Source organism: Onychostoma macrolepis, chromosome 23 (assembly GCF_012432095.1).
Source record: "Onychostoma macrolepis isolate SWU-2019 chromosome 23, ASM1243209v1, whole genome shotgun sequence".
Lineage (NCBI taxonomy): Eukaryota > Metazoa > Chordata > Actinopteri > Cypriniformes > Cyprinidae > Onychostoma > Onychostoma macrolepis.
This window is the reverse complement of record NC_081177.1, coordinates 20612893-20638074: the sequence shown is the minus strand read 5'-3', so window position 1 is coordinate 20638074 and position 25182 is coordinate 20612893. Positions and strand designations below refer to the sequence as shown.

Below are 25182 nucleotides of genomic sequence, written 5' to 3'. Positions count from 1 at the left end.
TGCAAAATGAAAATAAAATGAAATAAAACTAATAGTCAACTTGTTGCTATATGCTGAATTAGTTGTAGTTCACCACTATATGCTTACCCAACCATATTTATATACAACCTCAAAAATGTGAGAAGTGTCCATTAAATAATTGTAAATAATAATAAGTGTTCCTGTGGCTCAGTGGTAGAGCATTGTGTTAGTAGCGCAAAAGGCCATGTGTTCAATTCCCAGGGAACACACATACTGATAACAATAACAACACACAAAAATAACAATAATCTATAACCTGAATGCACTGTAAGTTGCTTTTAAAGCGTCTGCTAAATGCATAAATGTAAATTGTAAATGTACATGACTGTAAATCCCAAATTGGTTCAAAGGACCTTTGGATGAATAAATTAATTGTTCATATAAATAAGCAAGAGTTGCTGTATAAACTTTTTAATATATTTTGTATTACTATGTCAAATTTTAGGGGTTGATGGTAATATATTCTTTCATTGTAAGAGGGTTCTGCACTTTACCCTACTTATATTTATAAAAAAAATAAATGACAACTTGCATCTGGTCTGTTGATGAAGCCATGTCTCAGGTTACATGTGAATTATTGCTAAGAGTGTCATTCTGAGGCTGTGGAAATCGGACAGTGTTCCTCAGTTTAAGACCTGGTTGAACTATCTTACTGGAATATTGCATATGGAAAGATTCCAGTATGGAGTTATTGGTAATCTTAATAAGTTTTACAGTATATGGCAACCGTTTCTAGATCATTTGGACCAATGTAATGCTGACTCTGACCAGCAACGTAATGCTTAGTATCTTGTCTGCCCCCTATTGAGTGTCTAGTTTTTTTTTCCATTGAAACTGCTTGTATGCCCTGATTGTTGTTCTCAAAAGTCTGTTTTTAAAAAAAATTTTTACTTATTGATTTATTTTTAAATCATTATTATTTTACGTATTTTGTTCTTTTATTGTTGTTGTTTATTGTGCAATATAAAACTAATAAAAATACCTATCAAAAAAAAAAAAAAAAAGGGTTTATGGTCCTGTTTTATCTTTGTAACATCACAAGATTGCAATCACTAGTAAACGGAATTTATTTTTCAAATAAATCATGGATGGCCTTTTCACAGGCGTCCAATCACAGCTGACTTCCGGAAAAGGGGAAGTAACCAATGGCGTTAGAGATAACAATTAAAACAGCAAGCCCCGCCCCACGACTGACAAAAATCGAAGTGTTCGCGCGAGCAGGTGAGAGAAGATCGAGCGCGAGGATGTGGGGGATGATCACGCGTGCGATGGCTTGTATTGCGCGCAGAGGACGAGTGACGCGCGCGCGAGTGTTTGAAATTAGCTCGCGGGCTCCCGTTTCCTCGCGTGTAGATCTGTTTTCCTCTCGCGGAAGTGATTTACCGTTATTAATGGCACAGATTTGACGCCATATTAATCCTGTATGCTGCAGTCTGTGCACGAATTCAAAAAATACCGCCAGAAGAAGCCTTACGTCAGCCTTGGTTGTGAAATGCTATTGGCTCTTATGTGTCTCGTGACAGATTGCGTTATGCTGTTCTGACAGGCTATTGGCTCTTGTGTGTCTCGTGACAGATTGCGTTATGCTGTTCTGACAGGCTATTGGCTCTTGTGTGTCTCGTGACAGATTGCGTCATGCTACAGGACTGGAGTATCTTTTTGAATGAGATGTGAGCGCATTAACGGAGCGGGATCATTTTCAGCGATTAAAACCTTATGTTTTGTTTTCTTCTTCTCATAAAGACTTCGTATGGCTTCAGAAGACTTGGAACGAAAGGCGTTTGACCATGCTTCAGTTTTTGACGCCTTGGGAGTGAGAATGGGTTGGATTCGACTATCAGTCGACTGTAAGCAAGATTCGAAAATTCCGATTCGACTATGAAAATCCTTAGTCGGGGACACCCCTATATGGCTTATGTACTTTACTTAATAGTATATCCATTTGCTGTTCAGAAACAGCAGTTCACACAGATTTATCAGAGAAAACATTTGATGAGGTAACATAAGCATATCCTTTTGTGCTTGTGGGTTTTATGTCTGCTACTGTACTCCAACATCAACAAAATGCACTATAAATACATACAGCATTTGGTCCCACTTTATATTAGGTGGCCTTAACTAATATGTACTTACATTTAAATTAATAATTTGGTACAATGCACTTATTGTGTACATACATATTTTTACATTGTACTTATATTTTTAAAAATACCTATATGTAATTAATTTCTGTAATTACATTCATAATTACACTGTTGACCCATCACTTACACCTCAACCCACCCTTAAACCTACCCATACCACCAAACCTGTCTCTAACCTTACCCGTATCCCACCTCAATAGCAGCAGAAGTGTTTTGCAATACAATATGAACACAATAAGTACATTGTACTTACATCAAAAAATAAGTACATAGTAGTTAAGGTCACCTAATATAAAGTGTGATCCAGCATTTTTATGGGCTCTTTAAAGTCCAGTTGTTTATTTCACAACCTTTTGCTATTTGCTATACACTACCATTTAAAAGTTGGGGTTGGTTAGATTTTTGTTTGTTCGTTTTGTTTGTTCCAAAGCTGCATTTATTTGACCAAACATACAGCAATATATATATATATATATATATATATATATATATATATATATATATATATATATTGTGAAATATTATTACAATTTAAAATAACTGTTTTCTATTTTAATATAGTTTAAAATGTAATTTATTCCTGTGATGCAAAACTCAAATATCATTACTCCAGTCTTCAGTGTCACATGAACCTTCAGAAATCATTCTAATATGCTGATTTGCTGCTCAAGAAACATTTACTATTATTATCAATGTTGAAAACAGTTGTGCTGCTTTATATGTCGAAAATGTGATACACAGATTTTCTCGAACACTATTTAATCTCCTCACATTTAACTCGCAGATCAGGTGTCGGACTGAGAGTCTCTAGTCTACAGAAACACTCTTCACTCTTATGACTGACACACACACACACACACACACACACTTGAATTTGTGGTTTACGGGGATTCTCCATAGGCGTAATGGTTTTTATTCTGTACAAACTGTATGTGCCATTGCCCTACACCAACCCTACACCTAAACCTACCCCTTACAGGAAACTACTGCCAATTTTTGAATTTCATAAAACACCATTTAGTATGTTTTTTTTAAGCCTTTTGTTATATGAGGACACAGGAAGTGTCCTCATAAACCTTGTTTACGTTTTAGTATCCATGTCATTATACACATTTGTGTCCTCGTAAACCATATATACCAGTACACACACACACTCACCGGTACTGCATAACTCTGCTGCTTTATTTAGATTTGAGATATTACTCTGCAGAAAATTAAATTAAATTCCAGCAATCTCAGCCCTTCCCCTATGACTTCAGTGGCTGCAAGACGGAAAAAAAAAAAATTATACAATTAACATAAATATATCATCTAACGTGGCAGGTCATGTAATATTTATAGCAGATCAAGTGATTATTCATTCTTTTTTCCTGCATGGATACATAATCTGTGGAGAGACTGTTTCATGAACCAAAATTAGAATTGATCTCATGCTACAGGAACAATAATGCACTGGCACCTTTATCTCTTACAGATCAGCAAATTTATATTTATAGTGAGCAATCTCACTTTTGATGATGATCAAATGTTAAAAAGAACTATTAGCAGATGAGCATTGGTGTTCAAAAGGGTCGGGTTTAGTTTAGAGTTTAGAAAAAGTCTCTTATGTTTTCCAAGGCTGCATTTATTAGATCAAAACTACTGTAAAACAGTAATATTGTGAAGCATTGCAATTTAGAATAACGGTTTTCTATTGTAATGTCATTTATTCCTGTGATGCAAAGCGGGAATTTCAGCATCATGATCCTTCAGAAATCACTCTAATGTTGATTTGCTGTTCAAGAAACATTTCTTATTATTATCAATGTTGGAAACAATTTTTGTAATAATATAATTGTGGAAACCATAATGCACTGTTTTCAGGATTATCCGGTGAATAGAAAATTCAAAAGAACTGCAATTATTTGTAACATTATAAATGTCTCTACTGACGCTTTGGATAAATTTAATGCATCCTTGCTGTATAAAGTATTGATTTCTTGCAAAACACACACAAATAGTGATCCACAAATGTTGATAATAATATTACTACTTTAAAATTCAAATATTATATAGTTTGCTACTTTTGGATGTATTATTTGTACATTCTGGGATTCTGTTCTTCATGAAGAATATATGTGATGCTCCCTCAGAAGGCAGCATATTCCTGCATTACAGTCCAATACTTAAGTACCAATTAAGTACAAATTAAGATTGGAAAGCATTCCAGAGAACTCATTGTTTGGTCTTATGCTTCCTATATCTAGCATCAGTTAACAGCCAGAGTCTGGCCCAAGCCCAAAAGTGTCTGTAGACATCCAGGCCAAGATTGTGTAAATGAGACATGATTATAGAGGGAGGGAGAGGAGCTGCTGTATATGAATGTATTCCCACTGGTTTTCCCAAAAGCTCATCACAGCCTCATCCGATCTGAACGCTCTTCTCCCTCCCTGATGTCTCAACCTTGATTACTCTCTCCCCATCCCTCCACTTCATTGATCTCTCTCTTCTGCACTCTTCTCTGCTGCTCTCAGGCTCAGGGTCTAGTTTCGGTACTGTCTGATCCCAGTCTGGTTTTCAAGGAGTTGAAATGCTGTCAGTGCAAGATCAACCACAATTCTCACGAGCCCTTTCCTCTATCCATCCCATACTAACAGAGACTGAATCTCAGCCTTCGGTCTTCACATTTCAAAGCAAACTCTCTCCGTCCAGTGAGATTTTCTTTTACTCGTCCAACTTTAGATTTTCTTGCTACAACCAAGCCTGCTGTGAAATGTTTAATCTCTCTAGTTTTAGTTTGACTTGCTAACCCTGCGGAAAACCAACCTAGATCAGCTCGGCTGGTGACAAACATATGGGACACAACGTGATCCATGACTTTATTTGCCATTCAGTTTGAAAGTAGCAACATTTGAAGTGAAGTAAACTATGAACTATGAAGTAAATCAGAGACTATCATTAAAATATTCTTAACACAAATGCTCTGTCATTTTATTTTCTCTTATTTTATGACATACTGTATATAACATCACATCACTCACTACCCCCAAAATCCAACTGTCCTCACACCATAACAACCAGAGACCATAAAAAAAAAGTTTATGAAATTATAATATTTAATATACGATAAATATATTTATTTAATATACACTGTAAATGCAAATTTCACAGAAAAGATTGACCAGCACATTCTTCAAAATGTCTCTGTTTGTGCTCTACAGATGTAAAAAAGTAAATAAGAATAAAGTCGTATGGAATGACATATGGTTGAGTAAATGAAAAACTGAAATATTAATATACATCTTTTAAAGAAACATTACTGCTGCAATTTGACAACCTTCAGGAAGAGGTTAATATTTCAGAATATATAACACTTTTATAAGATTTCAAAACTGTGTCCCTCTTGTCAACACCATCAGATATTTATGAAATCAAGTCATGTCAAAGTCAGCCTTCATCCCAGAGGTCCTTTTTCCATATTTCACCTGCTGAGAGTTTAATAAAGTCACACGGGCTCTGGTGAGGTAGATTTGCTTAGGTTTAAAATGATTTGTCAAAATCTATGATATTTGACAAGTCAGTACAGACATATACTGAGTAATAAAAACACAAATTTCGAGAAAATAGAAGGAGAAGTGGGAGGCTGCACCAAAGCATCGGTGAAAACATCTTAAATCACATAATTTACTGGGATTTACATTTTTCTTAAACCCATTTAAAAACCAGTCAAGATATTATTGGAAATTGAGTTTGTCCAAACAGTTTTAACTACTTATTCTTTTTTTTTTTTTTTTTCCTGGAAAAGTTATGTTCTGTGGTTGAAATCATATTAAGATACTCAGTTTGTGAAATATGCTAATATGATTTTTCAGTCATTGAGTTATTGAACTGTATGCGCAGTGCTGTCATCAAAATATACACTGAGCCAGTTATAAGAGAATTACCATTAACTTCTAACGATGAAGTCTATTCACTGCTTATTAAATATGATATATCAGTGAAAACAGGGTGTTGTTTTCATTTGCCGGCTAACTTGTCACAATAAACCCAGAGGGGCTCATAAGCGGTGTGCTAATATTTATGCTGTAGCTCTTACACACACATACAGATTTATGATTAGGATTATGAAGTCCAATGAAAGTATTATCATTTGTGTCATTTCACAGCAGTGTCTGTCAATGTTTGTATTGTCATACAGCTGGAAATATGAAAACACCGTCTGAGTGAGAATGCAATTCAAATCTTATGTTCCACTTCCTAGGAGGTTCAACAAATAATCTAACAGTACCATATTTGATGGTATAAGTTTTGACGGTACTTACTGCTGGATCCACTGGCCTCGTGTTTCGATTCTATTTCATGTGATTTTTTTTTTTTTTCTGTGGTGATGTTGGATGATTAAAATGGCTCTATACCTGCGTGACTCAGGACTGGAGGAGGATGTTTTGCTGTCTTTCTTCTTCAATTCTTCACCGTACTCTCTCAGGCTGGCTCTCGCTGTTGCATAACAATCTGAAAAAGGACAGCAGAGGAGGCAAAAAGCATTGTGCCATCCTCTAATGTTGCTGTATTAAAGTTTCTTTATTATTATTATGCTTATTTATTTATTTGCATCACTGGTAGATTCATTGGTTAATATTACTTGTTTACTGGCACTGTTATGATTATACTTTAATTTGCATTGCATGCCATTAAAGTGCACTAAAACTGAAAATTGAAAATGAGATTGGCCTGTCTGCTGACTCCGAATAAACTGCTGACCAAAACCTAATAAGAAAAAAGCTAGTGAAAAATGCATATTTGGACCATTGGGGGAAAACTATTTTGCAAATACATAAATGTATTAAAATTATTGCTTTATACTGTATTGTTTCTTCTCTTTTTTTCTGTAAATTTTTCTTTGTATATTTATGCTAATTCGGTGTCCATTCATTCATTTTTTTTACATGCTTACATGCAGCAAAACTGATTTAGAAAGGATTGGAATAGATGGAGCATGATGATGTCAGAAGCAGGACCTCATTATGCTAAATGTATTCACATTATTTCAAATTATATGAAGGACATCTCTCATGAAAAACAAACAAACAAATCCAGGCTTATTATCCAAACAGATAGTAGAAGCATCAGACACAAATTCTCACCTGCTGAACCAGTCTGAATACCAGTCATTACTGTTAAATGTCATTTTGATTACAGAGGAACAAAACACTAGATTAGACCAAGCTGATATTTTTAAGGATCACTCCATATCGCAAAACATTGGCTCTGCAATTTCAGCTCAAAATAAGTGGCTCATTTATTTTTTGAGAAAAAGTTCATTCTTAATTATTATAATTGAAATAATCAAGTCAACTGAAACAATAAATACCGTTTTGTGGCTCTTTATTGTGTCATGACAGATCGCTGCAGCGCCTCAGTTCAAGCGGCACGTGAACCAATCATCTTTTCCTCTTTACTAGTTATAGCACGAAATAAACGTGAATGAACATCAGAAGGTATCTTGTTTCAACTGCGGTACGGCATCAATACACACCACTTTTCAAAGTCCACCGATGTTAATCTACTCTTCGGTGTGATTTGGGGTGTTTTTTCGATTCACCACATCTTTTGTTAGATCCTGAGTGGAGGTGGAGCTGTGATAAATGATAGGATTGTTGGTACAGAACAGCAACTGTTATCAGCCTTTCTCAAACATCATAAAACAGCAGCCAACCAAATAATTCCTGCTTTTCATCCGTTGTCGTGGCAGTGCTATATTCATATTTGTAATCGTTTATGAATCTTGGTGCATTTCCACAGTGGGGATCACAGGTTCTAGTTTTCAAATAAAACAAGAGATTGCCAACAAACCATTAAAAAGCGAAGCGGATTTGATGTGAAATGTCATTTTAATGTCATTGTTGCGGAGGGCCCAGGGGAGCGACAACTGATCTGTTTCCTCACAAATACAGACTTTGTCAGGATAAATGTGTTTAGCTGTTCATCCTGATTTATATTTTCATCCTTCTTTTTTTTTGTTGTCTCCTTCTCTGTCACTTTCCCAGATATACCAAGATGAAGACAGCTACCAACATCTATATATTTAACCTGGCACTGGCTGATGCACTGGTTTTGGCTACCCTTCCCTTCCAGGGCACAGATGTGTTCCTTGGTTTCTGGCCCTTTGGCAATGCCTTGTGCAAGGCGGTCGTCTCCATCGACTACTATAACATGTTCACCAGTGTGTTCACCTTGACTGTGATGAGCATGGATCGATACGTGGCCGTGTGCCACCCGGTGAAAGCCCTGGACATGCGGACGCCCCACAAGGCCAAGGTGGTCAATATCTGCGTGTGGGTCTTGGCTTCAGCCATAGGGGTCCCGGCTATGGTACTTGGAGACGTGGAGAATGACAATGGTGAGTGTGTGTCTACACTTATGACCCTATTATTTTTTATTTTCTTTTATTTTCTTTTAGGCCTAATTTTACTTAATATTCTCTGCAACTATTTTATTTGAGATTGCACATATTCCTGCACATAATTTTAAAAAGCCTTCCCAAAAAAGTAAGTGCTGTAATCATTTTCATTGAATATCCAATTTCAGTTTTGGAAATACACTACCGTCATGTTTGGAATAATTTAATTGATTATTAATTATTTTTTAATGTTTTTAAAAGAAGGATCTTATGCTCACCAAGGCTGCATTTATTTGATCAAAAATACAATAAAAACAGTAAGCTGAATTTTTTAAAATTTAATCCTGAATAAAAGTATGTCTTTCTTTCTTTCTTTCTTTTATTCTTTCTTTTTCTTCACCCATATTTTTTCTTACTTAACCCGTTCTGTCTTTATATCTCACTTTTTTTATTTTTTTTTTTTTTTTTTTTAGAATTACAAGTAAAAAAGTTTGAATTGTGAAATAAAAAAGCATATTACAAGGATCACGTAACACTGAAAACTGGAGTAATGATGCTGAAAATTCAGCTTTGCATCATAAATTACATTTTAAAATATATTAAAATAGAAAACAGTTATTTTAAATTGTAACAATATTTCACAATATTACTGTTTTCACTATATTTTTGATCAAATAAATGCAGCCCTAGTGAACAAAACAGACTTCTTCAAAAAATTTACATTTGACCAGTAGTGTATGTCAAATGATGAAAGTAAAACAGGTTGTAAAAGCTGTTTCCTGTCGACTTTAATGTAAAAGGTTCCCTCAACTGCAGGAAATGTGCGAATAATCACAGTAGCTCACAGGCCAGTCAGTGAATATTAAACATTTATGCAACATTCATTTGTGAGCAGCCGTTCAACTATCGTAGGATGCACCAGCACGCCAAATAACAAATTGCAACACCTGAGACCTACAGGGGAATCGTAAAATGACTGTATATGTGTGTAGGGTTTGTTTGTCAATAATGCATGCACTATTAAGAGACTTTAAAAAGCACATCCAAAGCATTTCAGTGTTAATCATTTTGCTGTTATTGGATCCATTGAGGTTACAGTAATTGCTCTGCACACTGCTCTGAAAGCAGAACCACGGGCAACCCAGAAAGACCTTTCCTCCCTGTGGCTTGAGCTCTTGATAATCATAACATTTCCTAATTGAATGAGGTTTCTTTTTAGTTGAAAAGAGCATGAAAGTGCCTTGCTACATTAATTGTATTATCAGGAAACAGGTTTAACAACAAGCTCACTTTTTTTTTATTAAGTATATAAATGTGAGTGTGTATTTGGTATGTGGGTATGCAATGCATTTTGAGTGTGCGAAGGAGTAAATCTCATTGGGAAAAAATCCTAGTTCATATTAAAAAAAATACTACTATGATTTACAATTAAAAAATAAAAATAAAATAAAATAAAATAAAACAGTTGAATTGTCCAGAAAATAATGTCAATGTAAAATCTCTTAAAGAGCTGTAACGTTTTTTATTTATTTATTATTATTATATATTATTTTGTGACGTTATATAGTTCTATTTATGTCCACTCATTAGTATTTATGTATATGTCCTGAATCTCTGCTGTGCCCTCTGCGACATCTCTTCAGCACCCTCCTCTCTTTCAAAATCCATTATTCATGAACCTAAAAGATCCTGAAGACTAGTGGATAAGCCCATTTAGCTGTATTGTGTTGGAAAACCTTCTCTGATCTCGAAATCCCTCTCTGTGAAATAATCACCACTAAACCAGCACTTTAGAAACAGGACACAGTATTTACATGCAGATGAGTTAGAGGTTAATTTTACATTATAACAGTTGCTTTATATACATTAAAAAATGTCTGCTTAGGAAGGGATGCACCGATACCATTTTTTAAAGAACCGATTCAATCCAATATCAAAAATTCTATAGGAGTATAGGAGCTCACTGAGTTTTTTTTTTTTTTTTTTTTTTTAATCAACATAGAATTTCTATACCTCAGTGTGGTGACCTGATCATCACTGTTTTGTGTGTTAAACACAATCTACTAAATATAGACAATTTGATTTTAAAGAAAAATAACAAATGAAAAATTATAAAATCATAATCTATAACAAAAATGCTGTTATAAACTAGATTAGTAGATTATTCAGTAGCAAAAGTTATTCTAGAAAAATCATGAGTGCACAATAATTTTACAAAATTAAACATTTAGTGAAATAACATTATTTAGTGGGCGTTATTTAAGTTAATAAGGGTATGACTAAATCTGTTAAAATGGTACATAGCTCTTGGTATTGTTTGTATATACTATAAATTAAAATACATTTCTTTTAAATGTATAGCACAGTAATGAGGCAGCAACATATGATAGATAGGACAGAACAAGAAAGGCTATTAATAATCTTTCATTGCGCAAAATTATTATAATATGAAAGGCCCAATCCAGAATGGCACAAAACGCTTATGCGCATCCCGTGCGCATTAATGATGCGCTTGAAGCAACATGGAGTCACAGAGCGCAAAGTTCAAAGCACAAAGAGAAGAGATACATATGTGTATTATATCTGTGTGATAGTTTAATGCGCCTTTTCTTTAACAGTTTTAAACTTCAGTTACTGTGCACTCTTAGAGAGAGTTTCATTGTTTTGACTGTAGTAACTGAATGCGACACGCAGTTTGAATGCTGAATGGAGGATGACAGACAGCCGCAGCGAATTTTACATGAACTTGAATTTAACGACTTAAACATTCATCTGTACCACACATTAAACTATGGAACGGTGTCAGAACACTTGAAATATAGTGCATGAAAACTTTACGGTGCTTTAGGCCTATAATGTTTTTGTGCCTTTCATGGAGTTTAGCAATAACACAGAATAGTATACGCAGAATATCAGATTTGGATTGGTCTCATCTGATGATACCCGATCCATCAGAAAATGTCAGTATCGGAGCCGATACCGATGCTGAGTATCAGATCAGTGCATCCCTACTTGGAACCAGTACAATTGTTAGCAGATGTTAAGCAGACAGTCTACGTATACTTAAATGACTGGTAGTTGACATGTAGTAGCAAAGTTACTTATAGTGAGCAGAATGTCTAAAGTGGACTATCAATACAAAGTGTTACCGATATTATTACAAATATTTAAAAAAAAATGTTTATTTTTTAGCAAAGCTGAATTTTCAGCATCATTACCCCATTCTTCAGTGTCACATGAGCCTTCAGAAATCATTCTAATATGTTGATTGGCTGCTGCTGTTGTTGTTGTTTGGATGACACTAAAAAAGTTCATTACTATAAGCATTATGTTTTCTTCTAAACAGTGGCAGAGCAATGAAAAGTGTAAATAGCTTAATGCACCATTGCTCCGATAGCTTACTGCACCTCTGTTCACCAAGCGTGAAGGAAAATCACATAATCACAGATTTTTAAGGGTGCTGACAGCTGAATTAATTGCAGATCCTTTGGGGTCTGAGATGAAAAACAGGTAGCAGAAGCCCACCTAAATAGGTTCAATTAACACCAGTATGCTTTACTGTAGAGTTTGATGAAAATAACTAAAACTCTTTGGACACGCAGTACTCAGATGATCAGTGTTCCTCCCAGCAGAATGTTCAGACAGCTTTCTTTCGTAACACTCTCTCTCCTCTCCTCTACTGCCAGGCTGCAACATATTTATTTATTCATCACTTCATGCAAGTTGCATTCTGCTGCCTTTGACACTGCAGTGAAAGACAGACAGAAGCAGAGGGAGGGAGGATGACAGAGATTCAGAGGTACAGGGATGTGGATGAATGTCTGTAAACAAATGTCCAGCAGTGTAGCTGTTAAAGCCATGTTTAGGTTCTTAGCAAAGCTGTTCCATCTCAAAATAGCTTTCAAACAAACAAGACTTGCAACAATGATTCGTAAATCACTGTGAAAGCTCTCGATTCTGTGGGAGTTGCTTGGTCACAACATGATGAATTAGAATTTCATATTCCATACTGGTGAGACTGTACAAATACAGAAACATTGCAGACAGTTGCATGGTTTGCATGTAATTCAGTTATTTGCACATATAACTAATGCCAACCAGTTGCAAAAATATTTTCCTGTCTGTTTCCATCAGTCTTTGAAGACACATGGAGATTTGTGCTTGTCAAAATCCTGCTGTTTTACTGATGTGATTTGAGTGACTGGTTTTGGATTTGCAATTTTGAAAGGCCTGCAATATGATTGACTTTTGTGAAAAAAAAAGGTTATGTATGGAAGAATCTGTTCTCTGCAGCAGATTGCCACTTGTGTGCAGATGTGATAGGGAGAAACTTTAGACCAGTATGATGAAAATCCACTCATAACTTACATAAGACTGTCACTTTTCTAGCAAGATTGACAGAGATATACTGTATAAGATTACATTGTGGGGTGCAGATAAATATTCAAACAAGGTCATCATAACAAATGGGATAATAATATAATGCTGTACAGTTTTTGGACCAGTGATTTAAAGATAGATTGATTGAGATTTCAAACTAAATGTTTTAGGGGGTAACACATTTTATTTGATCCATGATCTATATGGATGGCCCCACAGAATGGCATGCATGTGCCTCACAGATTAATTGAAAAGTTTAACCATCATAGATTGATGATGCTAGTTTATCATTTGCACAAGTTTTTAAGTCTTGCCATTTAAAATATTCAAGCAATTCGGTACTTGTGCAAATATAGAATTTAGCTCTCTTTTGCACATTCTTGTGCTTAAACAGACACAAACACAATTCTCAAAATCTCAATCAGTATTCATGTAAACACAATCAGTTATGTCTTATATTTGTAACAGTATATGCGATCCGTGCATGCCTTAAAGTGACTTCGGCCTAACAAACCTTCTGCTGTCTGTGTCATTAATGTTAATAAAATAACAAATCAAAACCACTCACTGCTCTTGACAGAATAACTTTTGTAACTTTAACAATAAAGAATCTGTATTTAATTTATACAGTGAAAACTATGCAATGTTATTTAACATTTCGTTACTGAATTTTTGTACCTGAACACTACTGTTTGACCTACCTAAAAAAAAACGTTTTGCTGATCCGAAATATGATTCAATGTACAATTCAAAAACCATAATGTGATATGAACTGTGAGTTTGTGATCCATCGTATCCCTAAAACATGGCCGTAGCCTGCTATGAGTTCACTGGAGGTCTGGAACTCGGTAAATTTGTCATGTTCAAAAATAAAATCTGTTTTCTAATTAGTCATTTAAATCTCCTCATATGAGTGTCTGAATGTAGGCTATAGGTAATTCAATTTAGACCGTTTGCTAATGATGGAGAAATATACATGTCGCTGTGAAATGCTGGCAGAGTGAGTAGTGCTTGAGAGAGTTATGCGCAGACGCAGCTAGATCCAGCTATTATAAGCTTCTTTGGCCTTGTCATTTCCTCTTAATTTGACACTTTTGAAAGTTAAGAATTGGGAAGTTGCAGTTCAGGATTAAAAATATCAAAAAGCCTATGGTCAGGTTATTGACGACAGGGTCCACATTCAATAAGGCAAAACAACAACAACAACAAAAAAAACATTAAATTCTCTGTAAGAAATGTCATCGATGCCATCAAAAACAGTATAATTTAACACTAATACAGAGATCTGTATAATAAGTAGGCTACAGAATTAAAGGAAATATGCAAACAGTGGCCATGAAGGAGTCTATGCTATTTCATTCAGAATAGTAGTAAGTCATGCTAAAAACATTCATACTGTAAGACCACTAGACAAAGTTATCATCTACATAGCAATGCTTATTAATGAAAACTATAACTGTAATAAGTATTTTTGCATAAATAATAAACAAATGATAAAATGATCCACCCCTAACCTATAGTAAAATATTAACAACTTATAAAGCAATAAATATAGTATGATTTAACAGCGTTCATCCCTCCAAAACAAAGAAAACATCTAACATGCTTTTAGTGTATGAGTTGTATTTGTAGGTATTTTTGTATTTTTTGTAGGTATTACAATAGCACAATTCTTAACCCCACCCCAGACCTTACTGATTTTCAAACCCTGGTTACAGCCATGCCCTAAAATGTTATGTAAGTGTACACTGCTATATAAATTTGTAACATTTTGTTTCTTTTTTTTTTCTTTTTTATCATAAGGCCTGTAAACACATTGCTGATCTTATCTATTTGAAGGGTGCTTTCAGAAATGCTAGTAAAGGTTTTGCATTTTTAACATTTTGTGCTTAGTGCACAATATTGGCTGCATGAAGAATTATTACGTTACAGAGCATTGTGCTTTTGAAGTGTTTACCGTCCAGGTCAGAAGAAAAAATAAATAAATAAATAAAATAATAAAGTAGGATTAAAGCTTCAAGGGCTTAATTGTTTTCATTTTAAAAAGGTATAAAGGTCTTAGTTTTCTGTATGGTTGTTCATGGAACCTTTAATTTGAGGATTTTTATTTTCTGTGTTGCTCGATTATTGTGGTATGATCTAATTTACATTTACTCCCCCTAAACAGCACTTAAAAACAAATCAAACTAAGGTTGGTCACTTTGCATGTTGGTCGGGTGTTTTCTTCCTGTCTAAGTAGGCAGTTCAAGGCTGAAATATGTTAGACCAGATTCCACAGTCCAGAAGTCTAGGTAACAGAAATGTAATGCTTTTCAGCCAAGATGAGTAAAAGACCATCTCTTGGCATTAACGATTGACAGCCGTTTCATGGGAGTGTTGATGTAGCTCACAGTAAGTCCGAATTCACACATCTCAGGAATGGAGAGGCTTTTAATGCTCTCAGAGGTAGGCTGTCAAAAATGTCAAGAGGAGTGGCAAGGAGAAAATGATTAACTGTGAAAAACAACATTTTCTGAAAAGGGCATGTTGAATCTGTAAAGAACTCAATATTATTGAGGGGCACTATTAACTTATCAGTTTTAGATTAAATACATTGTAATATTTTAGAGATTTTCAGATGTTTCTCTTTTTCAAATTCAAATTTAAATTCAAAATCCAATTTAAACTTATTGACCTGGAATTTGACAGGAAGAGGAATGATCTATCTGCTGTCTGCTTGCTCAAAACATTCAAGTTTCAAGTCTTTTTATATTTTTATCTTACACTGTTTTCTATAGATAAATTAGCTATATGACTTGCATTATATTTCAATGTAATTCTGCTTGTTCACATTCAAACTTAAATTACAATTCTGCACCCTGTTTGCTACCTCAAATCAAATTATATTTTTAAATTCACGAAAAGACTTTTGATGTATATTTTTCATTCCACACAGGCATCGAGTGTATCTTGGTTCTCCCGGATCCTCGCAGTTATTGGGACCCAGTGTTCGGGACGTGCGTTTTCCTGCTCTCCTTCCTGATTCCTGTAGCGATCATCAGCGTGTGCTACAGCCTCATGGTGAAGCGTCTCCGTAGCGTCCGAATCCTTTCGGGGTCCAAGGAGAAAGATCGCAACCTTCGTCGCATCACACGCATGGTTCTGGTGGTAGTCGCGGCCTTCGTTGTGTGTTGGACGCCCATCCAGATCATGGCCCTGGCGCAGTCGCTGGGCTTCAACTTGGGCAGCGTCCAGACGGTGGTGTTCATGCACTTCTGCATCGCCCTGGGCTACGTCAACAGCAGCCTGAACCCCGTCCTTTACGCGTTCCTCGACGAAAACTTCAAGCGCTGCTTCCGCGAGTTCTGCCACCCTTCACCGTTTGGCCTCGATGCGCAGCAGTCAGGCCGCATGCGCAACATTGCACGCGAGGTGGCCTACAACTGCAAGACTGCGGACGGGAACAGTAACCCCGCATGACTAGGCGTGGAGCTGCCCCTGGTCAGCCCTGAGCCTCAACCCAGTCCAGGGACAGGAAACTCAAACTCTGAGTTGACTCAGATTACAACGCTCTAGCACCACAGTCACCTCCGTCAGGTGGGCGGGGGAAAGGGTTGGGCTAGGAGTGAGGGCGGAGTCAAGTTAAATGACACGCCCTTTTAGGGACAAAGGGGCTCACTTTACAGTGTCTTAATTGGTTTTGGATGTTATTGTCCATGGTTTTGTTCTTATTCGAGAATTATTACACTTTGTCGTTCAGTGTTGCAGCCTTGTACAGATGCTTTTTTTGTCTCTCTTTACAACAATCAATGTTTCTCTTGAAATTTGAGACTGTAGAATTTCATGGCCTTAAACATACATCTGAACCTATGGATTAAGTGTATCAGTCCTTTTTGTGGTATTGCCAAGTGTTGGACTGTACTATATACACTATAGAGTATATATAGTGTATAAACAGTATATAGTAAATGGACTGTACTATGTATTATATAACTACATACAGTTATGACACTGAATCTTAAACTACAGAGACTTGTAAAGCCTGATTGTTATTGAAAAAAAAGTCGATATTTTTCTTGGTTTGACTGTATAATAAGCAAAAATATTTTATATACATGTATGATTGGTAGCACAGATTGAAGCTTAAAAATACTTGTAAAGAAATGAAAACGTATCGCAAAACAGTTGCTGTAGTGTTCTATTATATATGTGCATAAAATTAAGTTAATCACGTTCGAGGCTTTGCATTGTTGAAGACGTCGGTCAGCATTACCTCGAATTTTTCTCGAATGTTTCTGCTTCGCTCTGTATCTTGTTTTGTTATTACATAATGGATTCTTCTCGATGAGACGGACAACAAAGAGCCAGCATTGTCATGGGTTTACATCACAGACCACTGAATGTGAAAAAAAGACTATTTACGCCAAATTAAAGAAATATATATATTAAAAGTGTCAGTGGAATATAGATATATTGTACACATAATGCTTATTCCTGTAAACTTTAACTTGATATTGTGATTGTTTGTTTACTTGCTGCATTGATTGGCTGATCTTCTACCTGTACTTGCATATTTATTGACTGGTGGGACCATATTCTGATGGACTGAAATTAAATGCCAGCTAGTGCTATGTACGTTTACACAGCCTATATGGGAAATCCTTTTCTCTTCTACGTACTTATTAAAGCAGTTATTAAAATGCACTTCTATGGCTGTAAAGCACCGTTTATGATTAAAAACTCCTACGGCATGTTATTTTGAAAGATCCCAATGATATACATCTCAGAATAACAAGCTGATAATGTTGATTTCAGTTACATGAAAAGGTAAGTGAACCCTTGGGTTTCTGGATAAGTTGGGTCTGATGGGTCATAACAGACAAACAAAGTCAGGTTAAAAAATAACCTATAAAAAAGTAATTTTTTTTAGGCTTTTTGGGAACACACTGGAAACTTACACAGTGCAGGGTGGATTTAATAACAGTTTGACCCACCTTTGGTGACAATAACCTCCACAAACATTTTCAATTGCGGATCAGACTGGCACACCAGTTGGGAGGAATTTTGCACCGTTCCTCTTCACAAAACTTTTCAGGTCAGCAATATTCTTGGGAAACCTGGTAGCTCTCTTGAGGTCATGCTAAAACATCTCACTCGGATTGAGGTCAGGACTCTGACTGAGCCACATCAGGAGGCGTATTTTCTTCTGTTGAAGCCATTCTGCTGTTGATTTGCTCCTGTGCTTTGGGTCGTTGTGCTCTTGCATCTCCCAAGTTCTCTTGAGTTTCAAATGGAGGACATATGGGCTTATAGTCTCCTGATAAACTGGCAATTAATTCATTAATTTTGTCAATGATAACAAGCTGTCCGGGACCTTAAGCCCGGTACACACCAAGCCGACGCCGACAAACTAGTGGCGACGAAAGCAGACTGCGGGGTCGGCTCACGTCGGCAGCGTCTGGGTCCAAAGTTGCCCTGACACACCAAGCCGACGCTCGACAACCGACGGCCAAGTAGCACGTCCGTTCTGCGCCTTTCTCGCGCACTGGTTCGCCAGCTGAACAGCCAATCAGAACAATCAAATGGCCCGACTGACCGACGAGCTCCGACGCCGATTCAACATGTCGAATCGGCCGAAAAAAAGCCGACGAGGACCAACTTCAGCCGACGGCGCGGAACACACTGAGAAAACTTAGTCGGCCGACGAAAAAAAACTGCCCGACGGCCAACCGTCGGCTTGGTGTATAACGGGCTTTAGGCAACAAAGCAGCCCCCAAACCTAGTGATTCACATTCTTTTTCCACTCTGCACTTTGAACGTTTACACAGTGGGTTCAATAAATACATGAACATTTATAGTTGTTTGTGTGTTATTGGTTTGAGCAGACTGTGTTCATCTATTGCTATGACTTACCTGAAGATGTAAGACCATTTTATGACAAAGGGTTCACATACTTTATCTTGCACCTGTTTTTCGCAACTAAAAACTGTGTAAATGAGATGCATTCATATTGAGTGGCACCTCAATCGCTCTGCACAGCATGTATGTCTGCCATGGGGTTTCATTTCACTGTGGTTGTAAAAGAAAACAAAACCTTGGATGTGAACGTGTTCCTTAAAATTCACAAAAATGATTGAGATTCATCATTTGTCAGTCCATTGCTGGTATCCCTGTAACTCCCCAGTGTAATTCCCTCAGTTGGAACCATCAATTTTTAGGCTCACAGCCCAGATCTTTAACTTGTATGCCCTGTTTCACTCTTTCAGTCATTACAGTTTCGTAATATAAACAGGGATGCAGCTGTACAGCTATTTAGGATGTAATTCATACATTATGTACACTGTTACTTTGCACTCAGTCATTTTCATCTGTATATTTTAAAGCTGCATATGCACCCGTCACCTACTGTTCACTCACTGCAGCTCCAAGCTAAGCATATAATAAATAAATATATGAAAATAATATATTTTCTTATTTTGCACCTACAAGTTAAAACAGAACCTGGTAGACGGCTGTAGGTGGGTTGCGACCCACACGTACTTCATTTGTTCAAGTGCTAACTACGAAATCAAACAATCACGCTCTCAAAATGAGACGTATGCCAAACTCTAGGAAGCCCCGTTTCCTGTTGCATTTCATCAATATTTGATATTTTCATTTCCGTTGCCATGGCAACATGATTTCTCATCCCCATCTTATTTCCCATTTCAGTGTAATGTGGACTAGGGGAAATGTTTTGAAAATATAAGTTTGTGATATGAGAGATTCAATTAGAAGTAGGTCTCAGCTGTTTTTCTCAAGCGGGTGTTGATCTTGTTGCAGACACTTTTCTTTTTTAGTTTGATGAATGATGAAGATGAATCACAGTGGGATTAAAGGCTTGTTAAGCAGCTACATATGGCCAAATGTATATTAATAACACACCTATACTACTGTATATGTGAATGTATTTCATTTTAAAACCAGGGGCATTGATAGTGAGTTGGTCTTTCTGGGACGACTTTACAATAGATTACATATTTATGGCGGTTTGCTCCCATTTGGATACCTGAGCATCAGTTTGTGATGGGATCTGGTATTTTGTTTTGGTGAATTGGTGGCTAATTTCATTGTACAAACAGAGCTGGGTAGTAACTGATTACATGTAATCTGGATTACGTAATCAGATTCCAAAAATTAAGTACTTGTAATTAGAGTAAATTACATTTTAAAATATTCGTAATCAGACTACAGTTACTTTTTTATGGATTAAATGATTACATATTCACACAACAGCAATAAATTATTCAAATTCATTGATTCTCCCTAATTTCTCTTTTACATCTTTTAAATTTTTACATCTTTTACATAAAATTTTACATCTTTCTAAAATAGCCTACCGATTATATACATTCAGAAAGTTCAGTTTTGTGGACATTTACACAGTCATTAGTCAGGTGGTGATACAGCATTTGACCACTGAATTTAAGAAAATCATTTCAGGTTTATGTTATGTCTTTGGAAGGCTTTTGTCTTTCAAATTCATTAAAATGCATGTATTCTTAAAATGCATACAAATTCGTGGGTCCGAGTTTCGGTACTGGCAGGGATTGTAGGTGGGAGGAGTGAATGTACAGCACTCTCTCTACCTTCAATACCCTTGAGCAAGGCACCGAACCTCCAACTGCTCCCCGGGTGCCACAGCAAAAAAAATGGCTACCCACTGCTCCGGGTGTGTGTGTTCATTGCTGTGTGTGTGCACTTAGGATGGGATAAATGCAGAGCACTAATTCTGAGTATGGGTTACCATACTTGGCCACATGTCACGTCACTTTCACTTCACATGATTTCTTATTTACATGTAATGCAGGCATTCCAAAAGTTTTTGTCATCTAAGCCTTATTTGTCAAATATACTTTAAGTATATACTCAAGTACCCCTGAGATTTTAAAATAAATATTTCAATAATTAAGTATCACATTTGCATGTTCACGGTTTCTTTGATGTTGATTAATGGTTACATAGCAATTTTTTTTGTAAGTGTTTCATTTTAATTGCTATTTTAAAACAATGTGCATACTATCCATCCTAAATTCTATGTGACAGTAGTAATTTTCGATACTATTTAGGGCAGATAGGGTGGATAGTATGCACACTGGGACGCAGGGAATGTCTATAGAAATACAAAGACTGTTCACTCCTATACTTATGAATGGGAGAAACTGCAACACACAATATGGAGGAATAGTCCCACCTTCTAAATGAAAGAGCCAATCGCTGATTGGAAAAATCATTGTGTCACTGCAGCGCCGTTAGAATCTCCAGTTCCCATAGAAACCTGAAGCTAGACCAGCTGATGCACATGCACAGGCACAAGTGCGTTATGACTGCGCATGCGCATTGGCTGGTCTAGCCTTAAAAATAAGCTTTTTAAGAAACAACATTCATGGGGCAATTCATTTAAGATTTTTGTTGCTGATTTGATGTATGCAATTTAATTGCGAGTTCAGCGAGCAGTTTTTTCAGATTTCAGGATTCCCCCATTCATTAAGATAGGACTTGGTCTTGTATGAGCTGCCCGTTAGGCATTTCAAATATGGCCACTGAGTGAAGAGACTTTCCTTGAAAGGGACTTTGTTTTAAAATGATTTATTTTAATTTTTTTTTATGATTTAATTCATTGTTAGCTTTTCATTAAACTCACAACCCCTGCAGTTCCTTTACGAACCCTAGTTTGGGAAACCTTGATGTAATATAATGTTTAATGCACTTCATGTTGTAAATTACAATGAATGGAACACATTTTCTTACTCTTTGCATTTTTACATCATTATGGTACAAGATAATCCTATTTAAATCAATGTGATAAACAAGTTAAGTCAAAAGTAATCTAAAAGTAATCAAAAAGTAATCTGATTACATTACATAAAATGTGTAATGTAACGGATTACGTTACTGACTAATTTTTGTCATATAATCTGGAATCAGTAACGGATTACAATTTATAAGTAATCTACCCAGCACTGTGTACAAATTCATATGAAATCACCACCTCATAAAATACTTTCACCATAAGATCGGGTTGGGTGTGGTTCTTCCACACCAGACCAAACCATTTTTATATGGACCTTGCTTAAGAGGCCTTGTGAAACACGTTTATTAAAGCAGACTTTTGGTCAGGTAGTGTAGTTGGATAATGTTCAGGGAACCTGAAAAGGTAGTTATTAATGCACTTTTTTTTGTTTTTGTTAGATGGACAATGTAAATGACTTCCATTGTGTACTATGACATGTTGTCATGTGACCTACCAGAATCATTTGTCGCTTCATTGCTATTCACAAATTATTTCAGTCTCATGGTGTAAATTAGTGTCCATCAGATGCACATTAAGAATCTCGGAAGTAGTAAGTCATGCAGGTATTTTCTGCCTATATTGGTTTATGAACACTGAATTTGGACATACTACTCTTTTCACATACTGTTTTTCGCCACCTTTTTTTTGAATGCAGAAGTCTCGCTCAACTGGAATAATGCTAGCTGTACATTTCCGGTCTCTGGTGTTTGTAGTCAAATTAACTTATTTTCTGAGACGATAATATAATGTTAAACCTATTAAAAAAAGCACATGGCACCATAGTTTCATTACTTTACAGTGTCGCAATGACCATCTTTTTGCAGTAATAAGGGGGAAGATGACATGAAGCAGCTGGAGGTTAGCAACAGCACAACTTAGCCCTGCACACATTTTTATATGAAGTTATATTGAAAAAGTTTCAGTATAATTAATTGTTTATCTTTTTTTTTTTTTTACTTACCCCATTTTAACATGGATTTCTAAAAGATCGGAAGTTAGAATGGCGGCACTCATCAGTTACTCAGGCAAAAGGTGGGTAGTACGGAAACAGCAAAGAATATATTCAGACGCATGGTTTGTCTGAGGTGCAAACTCAGACAAGTGAAACACTTCGTGAAAACTAAGCTAAAACAACTAGATGGTGCAACTACCGCAATAAACCCCTAAATAAACCCCAATAAACTTAATCCAGTTGATCGCTGCGTTGTTTACAGTTGGCCCACGCAAATAAACTCCAACGCAGCAACAGATTAATCGTTTTGATGTTTTGGCTTTCCATAGGAAACACACACAGAGATACGTGTTTTCCCTCGTTCACAAGTCGCGATACTTTATGTTCCCACAGTAGTTTATCCCACCTGCCGTTCTTATTGAAAACCTCGAACACACAGAGTGCGTTGTTTAAAATACGCAGCTTTACACACATAAACCTAACATAGCACGTCTGTCAGCAGTGGTTATCCTTCATAATGCGTATTTAGCCGCTAATATGACTTTAGTTTAAACTAGCAGTTATTAATCTGGTTAAACTGTTAGTGTTCAAGTTGCTTGTTCACAGCCGAGACGCCCAACTTTTGCTTTCATTATGGTTCGGAGTGACTCATGTTGCGTGCAAACATGTAACGATCATTTAGGTAACACTACACAACCGAAAACACACGTTACATGACCATTCATGCAGGTAAAACCATAGATATGTACTGTATAGGTAGATTCCCTATTATTTAGATGTTGGACGTGTCTATGTACTTGGAGTGGTCGAATGGGGAATCATGCGCCAACAGGACAACGGCGCCAGTGCGCTCACCACACACCAGCTACAGGTGGAGAGGAGAGAGTGTCGAGAGCCAATCAAGTGGATGGGGATTATTGGGAAGCCATGATTCCCCATTCGACCACTCCAAGTACATAGACACGTCCAACATCTAAATAATAGGGAATCTACCTATACAGTACATATCTATGGTTTTACCTGCATGAATGGTCATGTAACGTGTGTTTTCGGTTGTGTAAAATCATTGTGTCACTGCAGCGCCGTTAGAATCTCCAGTTCCCATAGAAACCTGAAGCTAGACCAGCTGATGCACATGCACAGGCACAAGTGCGTTATGACTGCGCATGCGCATTGGCTGGTCTAGCCTTAAAAATAAGCTTTTTAAGAAACAACATTCATGGGGCAATTCATTTAAGATTTTTGTTGCTGATTTGATGTATGCAATTTAATTGCGAGTTCAGCGAGCAGTTTTTTCAGATTTCAGGATTCCCCCATTCATTAAGATAGGACTTGGTCTTGTATGAGCTGCCCGTTAGGCATTTCAAATATGGCCACTGAGTGAAGAGACTTTCCTTGAAAGGGACTTTGTTTTAAAATGATTTATTTTAATTTTTTTTTATGATTTAATTCATTGTTAGCTTTTCATTAAACTCACAAGCCCCCTGCAGTTCCTTTACGAACCCTAGTTTGGGAAACCTTGATGTAATATGTTTAATGCACTTCATGTTGTAAATTACAATGACTGGAACACATTTTCTTACTCTTTGCATTTTTTACATCATTATGGTACAAGATAATCCTATTTAAATCAATGTGATAAACAAGTTAAGTCAAAAGTAATCTAAAAGTAATCAAAAAGTAATCTGATTACATTACATAAAATGTGTAATGTAACGGATTACGTTACTGACTAATTTTTGTCATATAATCTGGAATCAGTAACGGATTACAATTTATAAGTAATCTACCCAGCACTGTGTACAAATTCATATGAAATCACCACCTCATAAAATACTTTCACCATAAGATCGGGTTGGGTGTGGTTCTTCCACACCAGACCAAACCATTTTTATATGGACCTTGCTTAAGAGGCCTTGTGAAACACGTTTATTAAAGCAGACTTTTGGTCAGGTAGTGTAGTTGGATAATGTTCAGGGAACCTGAAAAGGTAGTTATTAATGCACTTTTTTTTGTTTTTGTTAGATGGACAATGTAAATGACTTCCATTGTGTACTATGACATGTTGTCATGTGACCTACCAGAATCATTTGTCGCTTCATTGCTATTCACAAATTATTTCAGTCTCATGGTGTAAATTAGTGTCCATCAGATGCACATTAAGAATCTCGGAAGTAGTAAGTCATGCAGGTATTTTCTGCCTATATTGGTTTATGAACACTGAATTTGGACATACTACTCTTTTCACATACTGTTTTTCGCCACCTTTTTTTTGAATGCAGAAGTCTCGCTCAACTGGAATAATGCTAGCTGTACATTTCCGGTCTCTGGTGTTTGTAGTCAAATTAACTTATTTTCTGAGACGATAATATAATGTTAAACCTATTAAAAAAAGCACATGGCACCATAGTTTCATTACTTTACAGTGTCGCAATGACCATCTTTTTGCAGTAATAAGGGGGAAGATGACATGAAGCAGCTGGAGGTTAGCAAC

General features: G+C 36.3%; 1 protein-coding gene across 1 annotated transcript in view; it reads left to right on the top strand.

The window, feature by feature from the left end:
• The window catches only part of oprl1 (opiate receptor-like 1), a 47851-nt gene extending 30242 nt beyond the window's left edge, over positions 1 to 17609 (top strand). The window contains exons 3-4 of the mRNA XM_058764532.1: positions 8192 to 8544; positions 15860 to 17609. Coding sequence (XP_058620515.1) covers positions 8192 to 8544; positions 15860 to 16383 — 877 coding nt within the window. The 3' untranslated portion in view covers positions 16384 to 17609. The remainder of the gene's footprint in view (positions 1 to 8191; positions 8545 to 15859) is intronic.
• The last annotated feature ends 7573 nt before the right edge of the window (positions 17610 to 25182 follow it).